At 43.1% G+C, this 23,958-nt stretch overlaps 1 protein-coding gene across 1 annotated transcript in view; it reads right to left on the bottom strand.

Moving 5' to 3' along the window:
• Window positions 1–753: 753 nt before the first annotated feature.
• Window positions 754–23,958, bottom strand: part of PARVA (parvin alpha) — a 171,207-nt gene continuing 148,002 nt past the window's right edge. The window contains exons 10-13 of the mRNA XM_036762936.1: window positions 23,779–23,847; window positions 17,043–17,144; window positions 15,567–15,639; window positions 754–3,485 (exon numbers count right to left, since the gene is read on the bottom strand). Coding sequence (XP_036618831.1) covers window positions 3,409–3,485; window positions 15,567–15,639; window positions 17,043–17,144; window positions 23,779–23,847 — 321 coding nt within the window. The 3' untranslated portion in view covers window positions 754–3,408. The remainder of the gene's footprint in view (window positions 3,486–15,566; window positions 15,640–17,042; window positions 17,145–23,778; window positions 23,848–23,958) is intronic.

Below are 23,958 nucleotides of genomic sequence, written 5' to 3'. Positions count from 1 at the left end.
AGGGGAGGTGGTGGTTTCTACTACCTTTTGCCCATTATTAGTAGACTAGGGTAATTCAGCTGTCAGTCCTCCCCGCCCCCACCCCCCAAAATACCTAGACATGGACCAGTCCATGTGATTTCTAACTGAAACTTAATTCCTTAGTGACCCCTTTTAGAGGTCACCCAGTCCCATGGGAAGAGTGTTGTCCTTGGAGGAGTTAGAAGCACAATGTTGGAGACTGCCTCCAGTGAGCAAGATGGTGACTCTATGACAAGGAGTGGTTCCAATTGAGTTTAATTATGGGTGAAAGGTCCAGGGGGGCAGAATTTGGTTAATACAAGGAGGAACTTCTTGGTGTTCTTGAAAGAATACTGAACTTGTGAGTAAGAAGACCTGGGTCTGATCCAAGCTCTAACATGCATTAGCTGAGTGACCTTAGGAAAGTCACTGTAGTCTGAGAAAGTCTGTTTCCTCATCTGTAAGAGGAAGGAGTTGGATTAGATTGTCTCAAAGGTGCCTTCGAGCTTTAAATTTATGCTCCTATGCTCTATAAAATGAGAGAATTGGACTCCATTATCTTTAAGGGGGTCCTTTCCAGCTCTGATATTCTATGAGTAATCAATAATAAAACAGGCTGCCCTGGGAGGTGGTGAGTTCCCTCTCTCCAGAGGTCTCCAAGTAGAAATAGCTTTGATGAACACTTGTTGGGCAGAGTCAGGCAGAGGGAGTCGTGCTTTAGGCAAAGGTTGAAACAGATGACCTCTGAGGTCCTTTCTATGAGGACTTTTTAATTCTATAAGACTTAGATTTAAGTACCGGATTTGACATATGACCTTGGGTGAGTCATTTAACACCTATGAGCCTTAGTTTCCTCATTTGTAAAAATAAGAAAAACAGGATTTGTATGAGGATTACACAAGATAATGGATGTAAAGCCTGGTATAACTTTCACCTATTACTATTTGAAAAGTTTACAGATCATTTCATCCCCCTTCTTATAGAATATATACAAAATGAACAATCAAAGAATCTAAGTAAGAATGTTTATCAATTGGCTGCTTGTGTGCAATTTCTTTTTTTAAAAGGAGAGGTAAAATCCTCCTAGCAAAGCATTTAGAAATGAATACAGTCCTCCTATTTTTTAAAAGCATTTTCAGTATTACTCAGACAAAGAAAACAATTATTTATCTCGATTTACTACCAGGAACCAAAAGGAAGAAAGCCAGCAGAAACCATAAAATATTGAGTATGAACATAATTTTAAAAACATAATGTCACAAACTATTCGCAGAATTGCCTTTCTTAGATAAATGCCCTCAAGGGACCTTGTCCCCTTTGCATCTTGGAGAGTTCACAACTTTAACTAGAAAATAATTCCTCTAGCGATACACTGATCCCCAACATCACACAATGCATCTCGAACGCAATCATTCTGAGTTACTGCTTTTGTAAAAAACCATGTGGTGAGAAGACCAGCAAGTTCGCATCCAAAGGCTTAAGAGGAATATTTCTGGAGCATGATCAGCCTGGTCCCTTTTTGTTCAGTATGGATTTATATTCCAATGGACCCTTTGGAAGCTAATAAGAGAGACAGACTTGTATAATGGTCCTAAAGCAGTAACAGGGCATCCATGGACCTCTCTGTAGGAGGGAGAGGCCAACAGGCCATTTTTCTGGCTCTCTGTGATAGTTCTAGTATCTCTAAGGCAAAGACAATATAAATGACACATAGGTTACTTATCTATTCGTATTTAGTTCATTTCAGGGCTGGGCCCTTTAAAAGCTCCATAAGCACCACTGCAGGCTGGTTATATACATTGAGCATTTTTCTGTCACATACTTTCCCCTGTATTTAAGACGTGCAGGCTAACCCACCCCCCCCACCCTTCCAAACACACAGGTACTATTGCTCTCCCTATAGGACATAGCTGTCAGCTTCCCTGGGGTCATGCTACATGTTACCCCAGGGGTGGGGAACCTGTGGCCTCGAGGCCACGTGTGACCCTCTAGGTCCTCAAGTGTAGCCTTTTGACCAAATCCAAACTTCACAGAACAAATCCCCTTAATAAAAGGATTTGTTCTGTAAAACTTGGACTCAGAAGGCTGTACCCAAGGACCTAGAAGGCCACATATGACCTCGAGGCTGCAGGTTCCGAACCCCTGCACCAGAACAATCCAGAACAAGTGAACTGCTAAGCTTTGTTCTAAATGACTTTTTTCCCTCCTCACCTTAATTAGCTGGCAATTGCTGCTGGATGAACTTGGCTAGCGATGGCTTTAGTGATCAATTAGGAAATGGGTAGAAAGGATTTTTCTTTGTTTGACAGATCAAGGATCCCTCCTAGAAGGTCCCACTTTCTGGGAATTGCTGAGATGGTCTCTGCTCCATAAGCCTCAATGTATTTTTCCAACTATGATGAATTGGGTATTTAGTAGGAAGGAAAATATAGGGCATTTCCGTTACAGGTAATAAAGAAGAAAAACTACCTCCAGAATTTGCCCAAAAGTTACATCTAAACCCAGGCCTCATGTTATTACCAATCAAAAGGAACTGAGTCATTTTAGTTTGTAAAAAGTATTTGAGACATAATTTCGACTATATATAGTATGATTTGGCTTAAATTTCAACTCCCCTATTTCAGCGTGGACCCTTTAGCCTCACTGTGTCATAGCACACATGATGGAACTGACCTCCACTCACCTTCTCATACATACTCCATCCTTCTGAGATGACTTAGAAATGAGGGGAGGAAGTTTGAAAGGCACACTAGGGTAGGTCTTATTTTTCCCCCTTGGCCTAGATCTGTGATTTCTTCAATATAAGGGATTCCTGGCATAGAAAGTCCTTCCTCGGATACAATTTGGCAACTCATCTGTAACTCAGAGACTTTGAGAATTGATCAGGTCCCTGATCATTTTGCTAGTATGTGATAAAGGCTAGACCTGAACCAAGGTCTCTGATTCCAAGTCTAGCTCTATACACTGTAGCACTCGGCCTCTCTTTTTTGGTTAAAAACAAATAAAAAGCAAGTAAATGTTCTCTAAAGGGAAGTGCCCCCACCTACCTATCACAACCCATATTTTGTTCTAGTCTTTAAAGACCTCTCTTCCTTAAAGGGTCCCAATTCTCATATTGAGGGAAAGGGCTGGGAAATGAAAGTCACAGTTAAGTTCTATAACATCATAAGGGCTGGGGTGCACTTTAAAAGCTAGATATCCTTTTGGAATCCAGAGCTAGATATCCAGTAAGTACCTAATAATTTCCCTCCAAAATTTTAATTACATAATCTGAGTAAGTAATCCCAGCTAGCATTCAGCGTGGTGAGAATAGAGTTCATTTCGATTAGGCGTCCCGTCCAGCTGCCTCAGCTCAGAGGTGTGAAGTGAGTCACTGGCACATCCCTGGGATCCAGGTCCATTCTTTCTTCATTCCACATTCCTGTACTTGGTAAACAAGTTATAAAGCACCCGAAGGGTGGACTTCAGGTCACAATTGACGATATCTGCAGAGAAAGAAAACAGAAGCTGAGCTGTTTTGATCTTACAGAAAGAAAACTTGACAGTGGTGACGATAATAATAATCAAAAAAGCTATGCTCTGCCTCCTGCTCAGTACTGGGGGAAATGTAAGAGAAGTTTTACGTTTCCACCTTTTGGGAGCTTACACATTAGCAGGAGAAAGAAGATTAGCAAAGAGAGAAACTAGAACATAATACCAGTCGACATCTAATTAACGCTAAAAGGAGAGATATGGATGACAAGCATTTTTCATCCACTTGGTTTTTTCTGTGTGGATAGTTAGGATAAACTCTTTTAAGGGATTATGGCTTTCATTTAGGATGCTTTGTAATGTTCTTGCATGGGCTTGATAAAAATCAAAACAGTGTCATCCATGAGAGTAGTATCTTGGAAGACTTCACCGTCTTCAGTTAGACAGATAACCCACAGTTACAGTACATATTTATCTTGTATAGATATTTTGAAATGAGTATAAATTGGACCTAGAACTGAATGGGAGGAAAAGAGCGGGATGTACTATAGGATTAAATGCAACGTCCTGGCATTCAGGGCCCTTTACATTCTGGCTCTAATCTACCTTTCCAGCTTTATTTCATCCAGCTTCCACATGTTCCCATGAAACTGGACCATCTTCTATCAAAACTGGATTGCTCATCATTGCTTATCTTTTCTCCCTTCTCCCACTGCTGTGAATCTGCCCATGCCTGGAACAGATTCCACTTACATCTCTGCCTGTTGGCAGCTAGATGGCACAGTGTAAAGAGTCCTGTCTCAGACACACACTACCAGGCAATAGGGATGGTAATAGCATCTACCCCACAGGGTTGTTCTGAGAATCAATGAGATAAATCATGGTAAACCTTAAGGCACTATAGAAATGTGATTATTGTTGCTGGTTTTTATAATTCTCTTCCTTCAGAGCCCAGGCAGCCCTGATTGCTTCAGCTAAAAGTGATCATTCCCTTCCCCCACTCTTCTCTTCTGCTTAGCTTCTACGTATTAGCATTCTGTATTGTCGTCACTTAGGTATTGGTCAAACTCCCCTTCCCACTCCCCACTAGACTTTAAGTTCCATGAGCACAGGGGATACGGCACTGTTCTATCTTTGTATCCCCCGGGTCTCAAGCACTATATCCTTACACACAATAGGGTGTTTAATAAACATTCATAGAACTATCTAAACGCAGCTGTATCATAGGAAGTTGGGGGCGTCCAATCCAGGTGTAGGAACAAATGCACAGAGGATGTGTGTGATGAGATATGAAGTCTAAATGGAAAACAGTGCCAGCTGGGACAGGAGCCTAGGTGAGAGGTCAGGGCCGGCAGTCTACACTTAGAAACCCTCTATTGCCATAGAGGCATTAAATGAAAACTGAGGAAGTGTTGAGCAAGAGTATGAGGCCCCATGACCAGGCCAGCACAGTTACAGATAGGGGGATCATCCCTGATCTTTTCTCACCAGGGAATTTAATGACCACCTCTCCTGTTTCCAAGAAGGCTGATAGGGAGACAGCTTATCTGGGCAGACTTTGGGGCTGGGGGATTAATGGAAATGAACTGTGGCTCTAGGCCATATAAACATATCATCTTTAAAGCCTGCAGGCCTAATAAATTATATGATTAACAACTTAATGCTGCTCTCCAAGTATCTCTTTTATTGCCTTTTCTCATACCCTTTGGGGCCCTTGTCCAATAGGAAAGCATCAAGGATTTAGGGAGTCTCTGGATTGGGGGCGCAGAGTGCCTGGCTGGCAGACAGAGTCAGAGGGGAAAGATGACTGAGGGCCTGAAGTGAAGGAAGAAAGAAAATGAACCATAAACCAATCTTCCTTATTCGGTCCACTTGAATAAGGAAAGAGGAGGTATATTCTTATTCCTCTGACAGTTCAGTTCTGAAAAAGGGTAGCTTAGACTCCTGGGATTCTGGAGCCAACAAAGATGTCACCAATCTTGGAGTCCAGCTCTTTGGTCTTACAGAGAAGGGAAATAAAACCCAGAGAGAGTCAATGGTTTGTCCATCGTCACTGAGCTAGTAAGTAGTAGAGCTGAGAGTGAAACTTAGGTCAGCTGACTTTCATTCTGGAGATCTTTTCATTGGAATGATTCCTCATATGCCTCCTCTAATGGTATTATTAAAACAGATCAATTCATATTTTCCAGCAAAAGCAGTCATAACCAGAAGACCAATGAGTGTGTCTCACATTTTCAGTCCTTGACACACCAGTGAACTTAACAAAATACCAGGGCTACATTGGGGTGAAATGCAGGAACAAGAAGGGGAGGAGGTTTGACATTTTCAATGCAAAAACAGTCATATCCCACAATCTCAGATCGTGAGTCTTAGAAGAAAAAAAAATCACATACTCCAGAGGCCATTTGGTTGAAATCAAACCTGAATAATAATAAACAATACCATCTGGCATTTATATGGCATTTTGAGATTTGCAAAGCCCTTCAGAAAGCATCTTATTTTATCCTCACAACAGCCCTGGCAGGTAGGTGCTATGATTATCTCCATTTTACAGATGAGGAAACTGAGGTTGACAGAGGTTAAGTGACCTGCCCAGGGTCATGAAGCTGGTAAATGTCTGAAACATGATTTGGACTCAATTCTTCCTAACTCCATGCCACTCACCCATGTAGCTATATATAACCAAGCAAGAACCGTACAATACTCCTGACAGAGTCTCCAGCCTTTTGCCTGAAGACCTCCAGTTGGGGGAACCTCCAACCTCTACAGGATAGGTGGAATCCTTTGCGAAACTTAAAAAGTTTGAGAGACATAATTTCTCTGTCTTAGACCAAAGACGATAATGGCAGGTGGGCTTATATGCCCACTGGAAAAGGGGTGTTCTGAGGGTAGCAATCAACTCTGATTGGTTAACAATTAATGAGAGAATGAGTATTACAATGAAGGGCTGGACCTATTCTAATGAATTCTGATTATGTCCTTTACTTCTGAGTTACCCCCAGTCTTGGGCAATCTATTCAAAGAATTTATCTCCACCCGAAGCCGAGTAGAGCACAATGGCTTCCCCACCTGCGTGGGGTCTTAGTCCAATCTCATTATCAGAAATGTCCTTCAAGATACTGAACTTTTGAAATCAGGACTGAAGAAAAAAGGGAAGAACTCTGGATCTCCCCAAATCGTTGGTTATTTAATAATCATTTCTCTCCCCTTTTTCCATGTGATAGTCTTTCAGATACTAGAAAATTGCTACCAAGTCCCCCTCTAAGTCTTCTTTTCTCCGGGATAAATGTCCTTAGGCTCTTCATCCAGGTAGCTAGGTGGCCAGTGGATAGAGCACCTGGCCTGGAGTCAGGAAGACCTGAATTCAAATCCAGCCTCTGACACTTACTTACTAGTTGTGTGACCCTGGGCAAGTCACTTACTCTCTGTTTGCTTCAGTTTCCTCAACTGAAAATTCAGGTAATAATAGTACCTATATCCTGAGGTTAATATAAGTATAAAAATTAGATATTCGTAAAGGGCTTAGCACCGTTCCTGACACACTGTAGGTGCTATGCCAATGTTAGTTGTTATTTTGTTATTAATTTTTATTTTTATCATGATTATTAATCTGATTCTTGTAATGTATGATTGTTGGGCTCTTCACCATCCTGGTTTCCTTTTTCTAGATGCCTTCAGATTATGTAAGACCTTGCAAAAATATAGCACCTCAAACTGAAAATGAAACTGGTGTCATCTGAACCATCACCTCCAATAGTTCCAGCCTCTCCTAAATTAGCTCAAGGCCCCCATTAGGTTTTTTGGCTTCTATATCACAGTCTTGAGCAGCACTGGGTCTGCCATCTGCTAAACACCTCCAATCTTTTTTCCTGTGAGATTGTGAGCTCCTAGAGGGCAGGGATTGTCTTTGCCTTTCTTTTTGTCCCTAGTGCTTAGTATGGTACCTGGCGCATAGTACGCGCTTAATAAATGTTTCTTGACTGATGGATGGAGATGAACAACCATCATGCCTTTCTCACCTTATGCTTGTGTAGGTGATCTTTTGAACCTGAGTAACATTTAAATACATTTATCAATTGGCCCAATTTTCTAGCCATTGAAGGTCTTTTGGGGTCCTGACTCTGCCAAACTCTTTCTGAACATTTAAAGTCATTTAATCCAATCTCCTGAGGGCAAGAATCTATTCCTAAAAATAATTGGGTTCTAGAGAGTCAACTATTTTTGCTCTAGAACATTGGATGTGCGACCCTGGTCAAATCACTTAATCTCTCAGTGCCTTAGTTCAGTCTCCAAAATTCAAAGTTTGCCCTGACAGAGGGAGCTTCCTCTTCTAGAAATTTCTTATACTAATGAAATCACTGATCCCATCCCTAATCTTGATGACACTGTTTGGCTTTAGACTGGGAACTGGGTGGTACAAGGACACCTGTGGTGGCTGGGGGATTGGAAGGGAAAAAGCCATTTTACATGATTCTTAGGGAGTCACGGCACCTTGAGAGTGTTCCCATGGTGCAGTGAAGGTAGAGGCTTTAAAAATAATAGTAAATGCTTCTTGACTGGCTGGAGGCTCACTGCATGGGGAAAGCCTTGTAGAATTCTCAGTCCTCTGGCCTTAGATGGTCAAAAAAGAAAGCCCCATTCCCCAGCCCAAACTCTTACCTAGAATGAGCCAAAGAGTCTACAAGTAATGTAGAATAGAAATCTCAAACAGGCAGTCTGCAAAATTCCAGAGTGTGGCCAGGACCAGATTAAAACATAATTCAAAACTATTTAACAAGTTAAGTAAAAATACAATAATAGAACATTAATAATGTTAATACGTGGGGTGGCTAGGTGGCACACTGGATAGGGCACTGGGCCTGGAGTCAGGAAGATCTGAATTCAAATGTGGCCTCAGACATTTACTAGCTGTGTGATCCTGGGCAAGTTACCTATTGGCCTCAGTTTCTCATCTGTAAAATGAGCTGGAGAAGGAAATGGCAAACCACTCCAGTATCGTTGCCAAGAAAACCCCAAATGTGGTCATGAAGAGTTGGGCACAATTGAAACTGAACTTCAACGACGTTAATATGTGGTTTTCTAAGTCAATATGTGGTCTGAAGGGATGCTTATGTATGGTTTGGTAGCAACTTGAGTTTGATGGCACTGATACAGAAGACAAAAGAATATTTTTGAAAAACACAGACTTATAGAGGAAATCGGCAGCGAACGGTTCTTAATCTTGTTTCTGTCACAGATCCCTTTCGCAACCTGCCGAAGCCTAGGGACCCCTAATAATGTTTTAAAATCTACAAAGTACAATACTACCTTAGATCATCAAGGGAACCGATTGTGTTAGAATATAGTCATCAAAATATTTTTAAAGAAAAACAAGTTGAGTTTCTTCTTTCACAACATGACTAATATGGAAATGTGTTTTACATGATTGCACATATAGAACCTATATTCGATTGCTTATCATCTTAGAGATGCGGGAGGGAAGGGAAGGAGGAAGAAAATTTGGAACTCAATATTTTATAAAAAATTAATGTCAAAAAGTATTTTTACATGTAATAGGAAAAAATCAAATACTATTTAAAAGAAAAACAAGTTCATGGATCCCAAATTTAGAACCCTATTGGGGTGTCCCTCAAATAGAGAACCATTTTCTGACATGTTTATGATGTATTTTTCTTCCTTTTCTTTTGGTCCAGATGGATGTGTTCATTTGTTATATGGGGACTCCAGCTGAGGAAGGTCCTCCTGCTATCTGTAAAATGAGAAGGTTGGACTAGATTGCCCCCGGGGTCCCTTCCAGGCCTAGATGGCTGATTCTTCAATTCTAAGGACAATGCAGATCAACAGTTCTGAGATTTGCAGTGTTAGATCACTCCTGGGAAGTGAGAAGGTAAATAAGTGTCAGAGGTATTTGAACTCGGGTCTTCCTGGTCCTGTGTCCACAACACCAGCCTGTCCCTGTTGGTCCTGTTACCTTGGATCTCTTTGTCATATGTGTAGATCTATAGAGACAATAATGGCTAACATTTATGGGGTGCCTTAAGGTGGGCAAAATCCCTTTATGTGTATTATCTCATTTCATCCTTACAATAACCCTGCGAGGTGGGTGGTACTATCACCTCCATCTTACAGATGAGGAAGCTGAAGGTGAGCAGTGACTTGTCTAAGGTCACACAGCTACCTAGAGGATTCAAACAGAGGTCCTCCTGACCAGGTTCAATGGTCTCCCCATCATACTATATTGCCCAATGCATGATACAATGGGAAGGACATTGTACTTGGACTTCCAAGGCCTGAATTTGAGTCCCTGCTTAGTATCCATGTGACCTTACACAAGTCCCTCAACCTCTCTAGGCCTCAGTTCCATCATCTGTAAAATAAGAATGATGGATTAGATGTCCTTTAAGGCGCTATCTAGCTCCTGATCTTGGATCCAATGATGATGGCAGTGGCCATGTTAAAAATTAAAAACTAATGACAATCTATCAGTGACAAACACCACGGCAAATGTGAGTGCTTAGGACAGTGCATGGGGGCACATAGTAGGTACCTATTTCATGTGCATTGACTGACCAAGGAGGAGTACAATTTTTCCCATTCCAAGCAGCCAGTTTGATGCAAAAGGAGGTTCAAGCCCGTACTGATGGTATGGAGCCTGGGTGGGCCACGGCACCACATTTAAGTCAGGAAAATTCATGTTCCTGAGCTCAAATCTGGCCTCAGACACTTACTAGCTATGGGACCCTGGACAAGTCACTTCATTCTGTTTGCCTCAGTTTTCTCATCTGTAAAATGAGCTGGAGAAGGAAATGGCAAAACCACTCCAGTATCTTTGTCAAGAAACCCCCAAATGGGGTCATGAAGAGTCAGAAACAACTGAACAACAACAAAATTAGGAGACAAGATAGCACTGCTTTTGGGGTTTTTCAAGACAAGAGCTCAGCCAAAGAAAAGTACTGCAAAAAAAAGACTGAAAAATGAATTATTGACTTAACCACCTCCCCCCTGCCCCTAATCTGTCCTGAGATATGTTTCTGCAGTGGCTGATCTGCCTTCTAAACAAGCTCACATCTTTGGCCATACTGGTGCCTTTTCTAGGCCTTATGGTATTTCCTCTTCAATCCAGCGTTCAGGTAGAAGATATGGGACAACTGGAAGGATACTTGACAAGAGGGGAAATAAAAAAGTGATTATAATAAGATCCTTTTCAATGTTCCATCACTGACTGGAAACTTTAAGTGTGGGCATTATGCCCAATGCAACAACACATAAAACAGATGTGTTTTTCCATTCATGTTAGTCAGGAAGCTCCATATTAAGCGTTGAATAATTGCACAAAATGTCATCTGTATATGAATGTCCCTATAGTCAGATTTTATACTAGAAATGCTGGCTATCCCTAGAGCAACGAATACTTGAAAACCAAGGAACCATATGTACTTGTAATCCCTAACTGCAGGCAGGGTCATAACTCTCCAAGATGGCAGCCAGAGCATCAGCCAATTCTTCCCACCCCACCTCCCCCCAGTCCCATCACCCTGGAGGCTCACAACTCTTGCAAACAGGATGCCATGAACTCATCCTTGACAGCAAAGAATCCTAGAATCTCAGAATTGGAAGAAGTTTCAAAAGCCAAATTATCTGACTCTTAACTAAAGCCTGGATTCTTTCTAAAGCATCCCCTGACACGTGGCATGCATCCTCTGTATGTTAATGAATGAATACTTCCAATGACGGAACCTTGCAATTTCATAAAGCAGTTTGTTTTGGTTCAGCTTTAATCTTTGGGAATCTACTGCCAATCAGCTTTTGTCCAGACTCTAGACCTTTGGGCCATGCAGAGTAACCCCATTCCTTTTCCAATGATAGTTCTTGGTGGTGGTGGTTGTGGTGGTGGTCCTTCCTTCTCGAACAGGACCAATGACATCAGGAGGGTGATGGCTTGAATTGCAGGTGAATTAGATTTAGGTGAGGCAGGGCTGTGCAAAGTCATCAACCTCCCTCTCTCCTCCAATGTCATGGGAGTCCAGTGGCAAGACACAAATCAGGACAACTGGCAATGGCCCCCAATGACATCCCTAAAGATTTTGTATGTTTGTGTTTGTGTGTATGTATGCCTATGATTTCAGTGGGTCAAGGAATTCCCTCTATTAATGCAGATGGGTCACTACTCTCTTAGAGTAGTCTTAGAGAGTTTCCCAGTACCCTAAGGGATTAAGTGACTTGCCAAGTATCATACCCAGTATATATCAGCCTTGGGATTTGAACTCCTGTCACCTGGATTCAGAGGCTGGCCCTCTACCCCCTGTATCATATTGCCTTTCAGCCATTCTGATATTTGAAGAAAATTACCATTAGCCCCTATCTTCTTTCCCAGATGAACTATTCCCCAATTCTCTTAATGGGCCCTCATATGGTATCATCTCTAGTCCCCTTATGATCCTGGTCACCCTACTCTGAATGGATGCCGGCTTGTCACTATTCTTAATATGAGGCATCTAGAATTGAACACAACACTACCAGTGTGGTCTGAATGAGCAAAATACAGTGAGATTTCTCTCATTCAGAATGCCAGGCTTTAATGAATGCAGGGTGAGATCCCATTCACTTGGGAGGGTTAGAAATGGCCCCAAAGCTTGGGATAATTGTTCACACTGCAGAAAGGCAGGGGGCAGAAGCCTTCAATTCTGCAAGGCCAAGAGCTGCAACACACCCACAGTCTTGGATCCGATGTTCCAGGCTGAAGGTCATCTATGGAAGACAGCTAAGGGGGAATAGAAAGGACCATTGAGGAGACCTGATATAGAGTCCAGGCTCTAATTACGGGATCCTGGGCAAGTCACTCATCTAACCTTTGTCTGCTTCAGGTAAAATCTCTGTAAAATAGGCACAGTAATACTTCCGCTAACTAGCTCTCAGGGTCGTTGTGAGCAAAGAACTTTGTAAATCACAAACTGCTATAGGAATGTGGGCAGTTATTAGTTTTTCAATTTTTTGTGGTCATGATGAATTGAAGTCAAAGTCTCTACTCACCCAGACCTAGGTAGCTTTGGGGAAAGTTAAGTCATGAGCCTTGCCTGCCATTTGGCCTCTGAAATAAAATCTGGCCCAGACATGCACATATGAGCCTCAGGTATCCATCCTGTCTTTCTCTACAAGGCCACCAGGAGGGATGGATAATGTGTGCCTAATGTTGCTGAGGAGAGGGTGAAAGAACAAAGGAGGGGCGGTGTGTGTGTGTGTGTTTGTGTGACAGAAAGAGAGTGAGAGAGAGAGGGGAGAGAGAGAGAGACAGAGAGAAGAGAGAGACAGAGAGAGAGAGAGACTGAGTAAGAGAGTGAGAGTGAGTGGGGGGGGGGAAGAGAAAGAGAGAGAGAGTGAGTTTGGGGGGAGTGAATCTCATCATATTCAGGAAGGTTTTCATTTAGACCATTTTGGTGTTAATGAAGAGTGACTTTCTATTTTAAAGGAACAAATTCTACCTCTTCTTCCCCTTCAGTCCCATCCCACCTCAAAAAAAAATCCTCGAAGAGCCAAGAGCCAAGAAGGCAGCCACCTGCCAGCAGCTGGATGCCCTGGCTTCATCCACCACCTCCACGCCCCCCACAGACAGCCTCACTGGGGGCCAGAGCTGTCAGCAGCTGATGCTCTCCAAAATGTGCATGGAGGTGTGGAGAAGATGGGAGAATAACGAGTAATAAATAGCTGAAAGTATGTGGTTTCTCCTTTTCCTTTCATCTCTTCACTTTTAAAAATAAGAGAGACTCAAGCGCAAGGACCCATTTGTGCAATCCTTGGGCTTCTAATTCGACAAAAACAAAACACTGAAAGAGATTTGCCAGTTAGCAGGGTGGTTGTACCATTACTGTTAGGGGCCGTTCTCACTGATTCCTCCCCAGAGGGCCACCTCCCTTCCCATACTCCATTCCAGCCAGGTTTTGCTCTCCACATCTGCTGGACTCCCGGATCTGGAGCCCATATGCAGCCTCACTCCGGGCCAGTAGTCCTTCTGATGCCTTTGGACCCATGCTCATCAGGGTGTGTCCCTCAATTCAATTCCACAAGCACTTCCTAAGCTACTACTGACTCTAACGTGTTGTTCATTCGTTTTTCAGTCACGTCTGACTCGCTGTGACCCCATTTGGGGTTTTCTTCATACAAAGATTCTGGAGTGGTTTGCCTTTTCCTTCTTCACCTCGTTTTACAGATGGGGAAACTGAGGAAAACAGGGTTAAATGACTCGCCCAGGGTCATAGAGCTAGTAGGTATCTGAGGCCAGATTTGAACCCACAAAGATGAGTCCTCTTGATTTCAGGCCTGGCACTCCATCCACTGCACCATCTATCTGCTCTCAAGCCATTACAGACGCAAGGCGAAATAGAAATGAGTGAAACAAGAAGATGGTTCAGTAAGAGCTAAGAATGGTGAGAAGTGAGATGAACTGGTGGGCAGCTGACGTGTGACAGTAACTTGTACCATCCTGACCTCAAGAGGAATGGAGGCAGGCTCTCAGTGCAGAGGGTGGGTTCCAAACTATGAGAGGACACAGACACCCATTAGATGGGATGGACAGGTTGTGCAATTTTTCCAGGGGTACACATCCAGTGTCCATCAGAGACTGAATTTGAAATCAGGTCTTTGGTTTGAATCCACTATGCCCTGATGCCTCTCATAGAAACTAGAGAGTGCTATAGCAACATGAAAGGCATTGTTTTTTTCTCATTTAGCATTCACAAGAACGTGGGCTTTCTTTAAGATCCTAATATGTAAACGTATTTATAATCATAACCACGTCACACAATGCAAATACAGAGAAGCGAAATAAGATAATTTGGGGAGGGAGAGAGCACTCACTAAAAACTGGGTAATTGGGAAAGATTTAACAGAGGAGGAGGCCCTTGAGCCAACCACTGAAGGTCACAGGATTTGAAGAAGAAGAAGTGAAAAGGAAACAGATCTTGCAAAGGCATGGAGATGGGAAATGGAAGACTAAGTTCTAGGTTCACCATGTAGGCTACTTTGGCTGGAAGACATGGCATATGACAGGAGGCGTGAAGGCTAGAAAGGTGTGTTGGAGCCATATTGTATAGAGCTTCAAATGCCCAACTGAGGAATTTGAGGTTTTTTTTTCCTAGAGGTAATAGGGAGCCATTGATGATTTTTGAGTTGGAGAATGTCTTGAGATCAGACTTGTACACCTAGACAACTATACTGCACAGTTCTTGAGGGACTAACAGTGGGTATATTAAGGTCAATCCCATGAAACACTGAGGAATATTACGGACATAGAGTAGATTAAGGACACAGAGTAGATTCCCAACTGCCACCATTTATAAATGGTAGTAAATAAAAGATCTCTATTAAGAGTGCTCTAGAAACTAACATTTGAGTTAGGCTGACATACAAATATGGTGCCAATCACACTCATATTCTGTTGCAGACAAAGCGAGAGAAAATATATGTATTTGGGAGAATTTTCTCTTTTTTCTGGTTTGAATCTATAACTCAGACCCTGTTCATTAGGGCTCCTTGTTAGAAAATTTGGGCAGGGTTGAATTAAGCAATTAGGCTATGATATGGAATTAATAGCCATGAAGTGAGGGCCACATCCCTGTTGACTGTCATGACCAGCCTTTAGATACCAGTCTGCAGCCATCTTTGGGAGGAGGGGAGCATGCAGGCATGTCCATACCTCCAACCTCTCCCTTGCACCCTGCCATCTGGGGAAGCTTCTGCAATGACCCTTTGCCTCTGACCCATGACCTCTCCATCAGCTTGAATCCCAGCTGATTCAGAGGTGGTGGGAGCTCAGATCAGTTTCTTTCCCACAGCTGTATTTTTGTGAGCACATAGTTGACCTGATCAAGCATCTGGCCTCTAGCTCCCCTCCCTGCTTCACCCTGGGGGCAAACCACCGGGTTCTGGCAGGCAAGAAGAATATAATCTCAGGGAAGAGAGCAACTCTCCAGGGCACCAGAGGTCAACCATTTGGTCTTCCCTAAATCCTCATGCTGGGAAAAATGCTTTATAGATCCTCATTCCAAGAGTCTGAAGGATGATCCCTCTTTACAGTCCTTGGGCAGGGGGGAGACAGGTACCTTCTGGCCTTGGCTTTGGTTTTTCCAGCCCTCCATCTTGCATCAGTTCAAAGGAAAACGACACGTTAAGAACCTAGAAAGAAAATCATAGGCACTACATCACTGAAATTCCTTCTCATCTCCTGTAATCCCTGAAGCTTTGGGCCCCAGAAAAGTGAGGGAACCCGGGGCTGCTGCCACAGGCACAAACATCTTTCTTAATATGGAAGGAGGGACCCAAACCATTAAATTGTGGGGGCATTCCAGCTCAAAGGCATGTGGGCTGGAGAAACTCTGGCAGAGAATCCGCCTCACTGATCCCTGCCTGCTACGATCAATCCGCCCAAAGATCAAACCTTTCCTCCTGAGGTACCTGGTCCCTGCTTTATGTGGCTAGCCTTCTGCCTAGGTGGATTTCAGAGTATTTGCAGAGATCAGACAGGAAGTCCTGCCTTTGATGTCTTCAAAGGGGAGAGAAGTATTTCTCCTACTTTCTGAATGCCCCTTGTCTAGTGACAAAGGCTGGGGAGGGGAGGGAGTTAAAAGACAATCAGAGTTTGGCTGAGCTGCTGGAGCAGAGAGGCCTTTGGGTCCTTGCAGGGAAGAGATATGAGTTCACAGCAGCGTAGATTTAGAGATGAAAGGGGCCTTAGAAATTATCTAGCCTAACCCTCGCATTTCACGGATGAGGAAATTGAGGCCCTTGGAATTCAGGTTGAATGTGGCAGAGCCGGGATTTGAACACATGTCCTTTGGCTCCACAGCCAATGTTCTTTCTGGTAGGATGTAAGTTCCTTGAGGGTAAGGACTGTTCATTTTTGTCTTTGGCATGGTTTTCAGCCTATGTCAGGTGCTTAAAAATGCCACTGACTGCAACATAATGATAATACTGTCAACCCAGGCACATCTTTCACTGCAAATGGGTTAGAGTTAAATATTCAATAAGATTTTTTAAAGTTAATAATAAATAATATAACAAATTAATAACAATAAATATATAATAGAATCAGTTAATAATAAAAATCATCTCCATAATTCAAAAGATCCATAATTTCTTTGGTGTGGGTGATCCTCTGCTCTGGCACAAAATGCCACCTGCCTTCCCGACCCTAGTGTGCATTTCTGTGGCTGGAAAGCTTGGGGTCTCAGCTGGTGTGCTCCTCAGATAACAGATAGTCTAGTCATGACCAGGCCAATGCTTGAAGGCCTTCCAGCCTGGGGATGTCCCTGGACTTAGCAGTCCAAGGTAAGGTGGGTAGGGGTATTTATGTGGAATAAGCAGCTGGGAACTTTATTGGCAAGCACATAGGGAGCCTGGTCCTTCTGCAAGGTCTCCATCCCCTTTTCCCTTCTCTGGAAGTGAGGGCTTCAATGGAAGGGAGGCAGTGTCACCTTGGGTCTTGGCCATAGTCCTCTCCATTTCTCTTAATCTAGACAAGGCAGCTATCGGGTTGAGGGGCTACCCTGAATACTTGTAAAGATGGAAGGCCCAAGTACCTTTTGCTCAAAGCTCTCTGGGGTCAGGAAGAAGCTGTGTAGAGGCACAAAGTAGCCCTCCAAGAGGCCCATGAGCAGCACCAAGTACACTCCATCTGCAAACTGAGGAGAAAAAAACACCAAAAAACAAGTGGGCATTTTGACTTCATTTGGCCTTCCATTCACACAGTGACTCCTGGTTTGGCCCACAAACAAGCAGGGCCTAATGATAATTATAACGACACTAATGATAAGACACTTTTCTATTGTTAGAAGTAGGGAATGCTGGGAAAGGAGGAACAGCTGTGTGCTTGACTCTAGGGGGTGAATTATCCCCTAGGCCTCTTTGTGGACATCAGGAAGCAACCTCAGGGTTAATGTTGATCTTAAAGTGGGTAGAAACTGGCTGGTGATGGCAAAGTTTGTGGAGCGAGTCTGTGGAGCGTAGAACGCTTGTGGTAAGGGTGAGGGTGTTGGTGCTGAGTTAAATGTTTCAATTCAGTAGTTCATTAGAAGGAACAGCATGGGGGACGGGTCAATTCACTGTCAGAATTCAATCTGTATATGGGAGTGGGGCCGGCAAGGAAAGAGGGAAGAGAGAGAGAAAGAGAGCATGAAAGTTTGGGTCCTTCTCATGATCGTGTGTACGTGCCAGCAGGGAGGAATGGGGATTGTTAACTAGGCCTAGTCTCCTACAGCTTATGAGAAGTAGGCCTTCCAGGAGTTCTTCCTAGGCAGGAAACACGTGCCTGATTTTATGTTCACAAAGCACTGTCAGAAATGTCATGGCACTCGTTTCTCACAATCACCCTGAGGAGTACAGAGATTATGAAGCCCATTTCACAGATAATGGAGACCTGGAGAATAGAAATGAAGGCCTTTTCCAAGGTCACAGCTAGAAAACGGCCCAGCTGGGACTTGAACACAAGTCTTTCGGCTAGTGCCTTTTCTCTCTAATAAAAATAATAATAACAATAATGATGATGATGATAGCTAACATTTATATAGCTCTTACTATGTGCCAGGCACTGCGCTAAGTGCTTTTTACCCTTATCATCTCATTTGGCCCTCCCAATAACCACGGGAGGTGGATGCTAGTATTATTTTCATTTGACGAATGAGGAAACCGAGGTTAAGTGACTTGCCCAGGGTGACACAGATAGGAAGTGTTTGAGGTCACATCTGACCTCAGGTCTTCCTGACTCTGAGCCCAGTGCTCTAACCACCGTGCCACAATAATAATAGTAACTAACATTTATATAGCACCTACTATGTGCCAAACACTTTACAATGGTATCATTTGGTCCTCACAACCACCCTGGGACGTAATAATAATAATAATCATATATTAAAATAATTAATAAACAGTAAAATAAATAACAAATTAAGAAATAACAACTAACATTTACATAGCACTTACTATGTGCCAAACACATTACAATTGTATCATTTGGTCCTCACAACCACCCTGGAAAGGATGTATTATTGTCATCCCCATTTTACAGATGAGGAAACTGAGGCAAACAGGCAAAATGACTTGCCCAGGGTCACACAGGTAGTGCACGTCGAAGCAGAATTTGATTAATTTTCATAACAATCCTGGGAGGTGACTGCTATTGAGGCTGCTAAGGCAAGCATCAAAGCAAGGGCAGAATGTGGCAAAACTTGTGGGGATGTTTCATAGGGCGGAAGGTGGTACTAGAATCACCTCCAAATTCTCTGACGACTCTTGAGATCTTGTGATTCTCTGTTTTCACCTCCAATACAGCAGTGAGAAGACAGCTTTTGCTTAGATATCTAAAAAATCTGAGAAAAGTCATGGCACAGGCCATTAAGGCTCACAAAACTTTTCTTAATAGACGTTGTTCCTGGGGCCCTTCTGTGTCTAGACTGACCATCTGCAGGAGGGGGAGAGCAATTCGTGGATTTTTCACCTCAATGAGCACAAAACTAGCTTCCTCAAATGGCCTTGGTAAAATGCCTCCCATTTAGCATTCATGAGGAAAGAACCAAGAAAAAAGAAGGTAGGGGAAAAAAACAACCAGACCAGGATTCTAGATTTGAAGATGAAAGTCAGTCCTGTCCCCTTATAAAACTATAAACTCCCTTTGTGTCTTCCTGAGCATCCAGCATAGGGCTTTGCAACTTAGAACCAGGCGTTACTATAAACAATTCTTATTATATGTGTTTGTAGAGTCTGCTGGAGCTCTTGAACTCCACAGCTAATAATTTCTCAGTTTGACTCAACGACCTAGGGCAAGTCACTTAACATCCTTGGACATTAGTTTCCTCACTTGGGTTGGTTAGTGGGTTGGACGAGATAACCCCTGAGGTTCTTTCCAGCTCTGAATCTATGACCTTCTGATTTTATTTTTCAAAAGATGACAGAGGTAATAAGGGACATTCCTATTCTGCACAACAAGAAGGCACTTCCAGTTGTTAAAGCAAAAATTATGGGAACCTAAAGTGATCCCCTCATTTTAGAATTTGTGATATGGAAAGAGGGAAAAGTAAGACATAATCTACTTAAGGAAAGTACCTGCCAATAGGAAAATAGACTTTAGAGGATTCAGAGAAAGGATAGGTAGGATAGCCTAAAATTCTATTGGAGAAGTCATTCCAGGAGGAATGGGGACAAAAAGTGAAATTTTTCCAACGAGAAGGACAAGAAATTTATTGACCAATGTAGATTCTGAAAAGGTGAGTGCAAAAGATGGAATAAAGTCCAGACACCTAAGAATGGACACTAAGGTACAGAATGGACCAAATGGAGTTAGAAACCAAACAGGTCACAAAGAGCTGAGGATTATGAAGAATTCTACAAATAGCAAAAAGATTTTTAAAGCAAAATTGGGGGGAGAAATCAAAGAGATAGGGACAGTTGCTTCAATAAGATGCTGACAACGGAAGACAAAGAGAAGGTAGAATGACAACTCTTAGTTTTCTTCTGTTTTTGTTTTTGTTTTTTTTTACCTGCCAATGAGGCTGGCAAAAAAAATGGTTAAAAACAGGGACTGGAGAAAAATGGCTAATAAGGAATTAAGTAGGGAGATCATAAGTAAGTGACGAGATGGCCTTGATGAATTCAAGCCCAGATGAATCGTCGTTCAGAATAAATTGTTGAAAAATCCCAATGATCTTTGAAAGATTGTGGCGAACTGCCATGGGGTTAGGAAAAGGCAAATGTGTCTTGATCCAGAAAGAGAAGACAGTAGGGTCTTCAAACTGGATTGACTCCATGACCTTGATTTTGTTTCTTGGCAAGATTCTAGATTAATACATTATTAAGAGATAGTTTGTCAGTATCAAGAAATGAACACATTATTAAGGTGCTAAGAGGAGTCAATTCAATCTATTATCCATAGAACCAGGGTTTATAAGCATCAAGAACAGGTCATGGCAGACTAAACTTACTGCTTTTTTGGGACAGGGTTACTAACTAGATCCAAAGACGGCGATGGTAATGGTTTCTCTAGATTTTTGCCAAATTTTGATAGTCTTTCATGCTATGCTTATGGAAAAGATGGAGACATGTGGACCATCTAGTCCAACTCACATCTGAACAAACCTTCCTCCTGTTTTAGGTGTCCACTTGGAGGTTTCCAATGAGGGGGAGGGACCCCATGCCTTCCAGAGGCAGCCCAGCCCATTACATTTTTTTGATAGCTGAGAGGGGATGGGGGGGAGTAAGAGTTCAGTCTAGGGAGACAATACACATACACAGATGAAAAAGTTAACTAACGTCACATGACAGAAATATAGAAAAACCCAAAACTGAATCTTATAGGTAGGTGTTGTAGAAGTTTCGAGGAAGGGCAGATTGATTGCTTCCAGTTAGGGTGGACCTGAATGGAGAAGAGGGGATTTGCATTAGGCCTTGAGGCATCCTAGGTTATATTTAGAGCTGGAAGGAACTTTAAGAGCTGTCAAGTCTAAGTCTTTATTTTATAAATAAGGAAACTGGAGCACAGAGAGTTTAAGAACCCCTGGTCTACCTGAGTCTGGGTCCTAGCTACTGGGCCATGCTGGATAGGCTTTGGGATAGATAGAGGGGCGGGCTGGGGAACGAATTGGACCACACCTCAGACAGAAGGGCTTGTCCTATGTTGGGGGGTTGGGATGTGCGTTTGCAGCAATAGCACACAAAGCTGCTGCCAAGGGGATTACATAGCTATGCAAAGACATCCAATGCATATTGCAGGAATAATTCCTCTAACTTGGGCTGGGCACATGGCAGGCACTTAGTATATGTGCTTGTTAATTGGCAAGTCAGATGGTTTTATGACTAACCCTGTTGGAACAGGGTAGCGGGGACACTTTCTGCCTTCAGAGAGGACAAGTTCAGCCTTGTCCTGAAAAGAAGAATATGACCGACCACCAGCTTACAATTCTTATGTTTACTATTAATGCTCCTCTGGAAAGAATTATTCAACTGTGACCTCACCAAAGCAAAAAGGCCTACAAGCTGTCAGGAAGATAGATACCAACCGTCTGCTACAGAGAAGCCTGAGAACAATGCATCCCCAGCTCTTCTGAATCGAACTCCAATAACACTCATATCATGATGGACAGTTCACCAAGTCCTTGATTTACAAGAGCTGAGGTCATCTTGTCCAACCCCAACCTGAAGCATGAATTCCCTCCATACCCAGCATATATTAAGTGCCTACTAGGTGCCAGGCACTGGGAGATACAGGATTTCATTTAGTTAGTTCAGGTCCCTATCTCCTCTCACCTAGGTTATTGAAACAGCCTCCTAATTGGTCTTTTGCCCCAAGTCTCTCACCACACCAGTCCATCCTGCTGCCAAAATACTTTTCCTTGTGCATAGATCTGACCGTGTGACTCTCCTACTCAACCAACTCCATCAAGTGGCTTTCTATTCCCTCCAGGATAAAATAGATAACTCTTCTGAGCTTTTAAGTCTCTGCACAACCTGGCCTCAACCTATCTTTTCAGTCTCAGCAGCATCACTCTTGCATTCTGTAATTCAGCCTAACTGGCCTCTCTGTTCCTCACTCGTGACACTCCATCTCCAATCTCCTTCTACTTTGCACTGGTGGTCTCCATGCCCTTTTCCCTCCACCCCACAGAAGCCCTCTCTTCCTTTAACATACAGCTTAGGCACTACCTTGGGCATAAAGTCTTTCTTGATCCCCTGAATGCAAACACCCTTCCTCCCAAACTACAGTGTCCTTAATTACTTTGTTTTAATTTACAGTTATTCCCTCTATATTTATGCTTAAATATGTACTTGTCTGCTCTATAAGAATGTAAGCATCTTGGGAGTAGGGATTGTTTCTTTCTTTGTACTCAAATTTCTAGCACCTGGCACATAGTAGGTGCTTAAAAGGAATGCTTGTTGATTGACAGAAAGGCAGAATTAAAACAAGTCTCTAGCCTCAAGGAGCTTACCATCTATTGGGTGAAACAATATGTACATATGCAAACACATAAAAAATGTTCAAAGTAAATTCATTCTTTGCTTGAAGATTTCCAGTGATAGAAAACTCACTGCCTTAAAAGAAGCAGCTCTGGCTACCAGGAATGTAAACCAAGTCTTTGTAACTTCTAATCTAGTTGCTAAACAACCCTTCAACTATCTCCTCTGGTCCTCACAGCCACCTCTCGAGGTAGGCAGGATAGGTAGTATTCCCATTTTACAGGTTGAGAAACCCCAGAGAGGGTTATGTGGCTCTCCTGAGGTCACACAGCATCACGGAGCTCGGGAGGTCTAGGGAGGATTTCACATCCTTTTTCCATTGTGACTATACTCCTTTTCCCTCAGGCCCCTAGCTCTCAACAGCGGCTGGATTCTGAGCCGGGTTTCCCTGCTCTTCTCTCTCCCCAGTTGTGTTGGTAGTGATGAGGGGAGCAAGGGCCAAACACAACATCCTGGAACATCCAAACCCGCTTTTGCCAAAGGACATCACCACCATCCTCTTCCATGCCCGCCCCCACACATCTCCCTTCTCTAAATTAACTTAAAAAAATACATAAAGAAAGCTCATTAATTACAGAAACTCAAAAGTTGGCAAAGCTTTTAGGAAATGCCCATAGGCACACTCTCAGATCCTGAGCATATTTTCCATTCTGTAGCCTATGAGATACTCCAGTTAAGTTGAAGGGGGTGTGTACACCATCCAAGCATGCTTTCCACATTCATGCTGGCCTCCCACACAGCTGACTTCCTACTATAGAGCTTTTAAATCAACTCGGGAAGACCTCCCCAGGGGATGTATGTGTATAGGCTCCCACAGGCCTGATGGTTTTAGTTTTAACAAGAGCAGCTAAGAGCTTCCAAATGAATGGATAGAACACTGGCTCCTATCTTGCATCTTCATTGGCCCGCCTGCTCATTCTCTCCCCAAGCCCTTTATAAGAGCTCATTGGCCTCGTCACACCTCAGGCTCCTATGATGTCATTGGCTTAGTCTGGTCCCACCCTCAGCTCCTGTGTCTTCACCAGTCTGATTCTGCCCCCAGTGGCTATTATGTCCTCAATGACACAACCTGGCCTCCACCCCTCTGCAGCTCCTATATCATCACTGGCACAGCTTGCCCTTCCTTCCCTGTACCTAGCTTGGAGATGTCATTGGCTTGCCCCACGCCCTCTACAGCTTCCATGTCATCTCAGACCCAGCCTGGCACTCCTCTGGGCTCCCAGGATGTGGCTGGTTTAGCCTGGCCCCACCGCTAGCGCCAACGTCATCATTTCCCCCTTCACTTGTTTGGCTTGGCCCTGAGTGGTGCCATACCTGGGTTTCCAGTTCTGTGACTTCCAGGTTCAGCTTATTCAGGTGCTTGTTCACAAAGGTGATGAGTGTCTAAAAAACAATAAGTCAGGCATGCATAAAAAAACATTGGATTTGGTAGAAGACTGGGCTTAAATCTCAATTCATCTCTTGACTATCTGTGGGCAAGGCATTTACACCCCT

The sequence above is a fragment of the Trichosurus vulpecula genome, chromosome 6, assembly GCF_011100635.1.
Source record: "Trichosurus vulpecula isolate mTriVul1 chromosome 6, mTriVul1.pri, whole genome shotgun sequence".
Classification (NCBI taxonomy): Eukaryota; Metazoa; Chordata; class Mammalia; order Diprotodontia; family Phalangeridae; genus Trichosurus; species Trichosurus vulpecula.
This window is presented reverse-complemented; position numbering and strand designations above follow the sequence as displayed.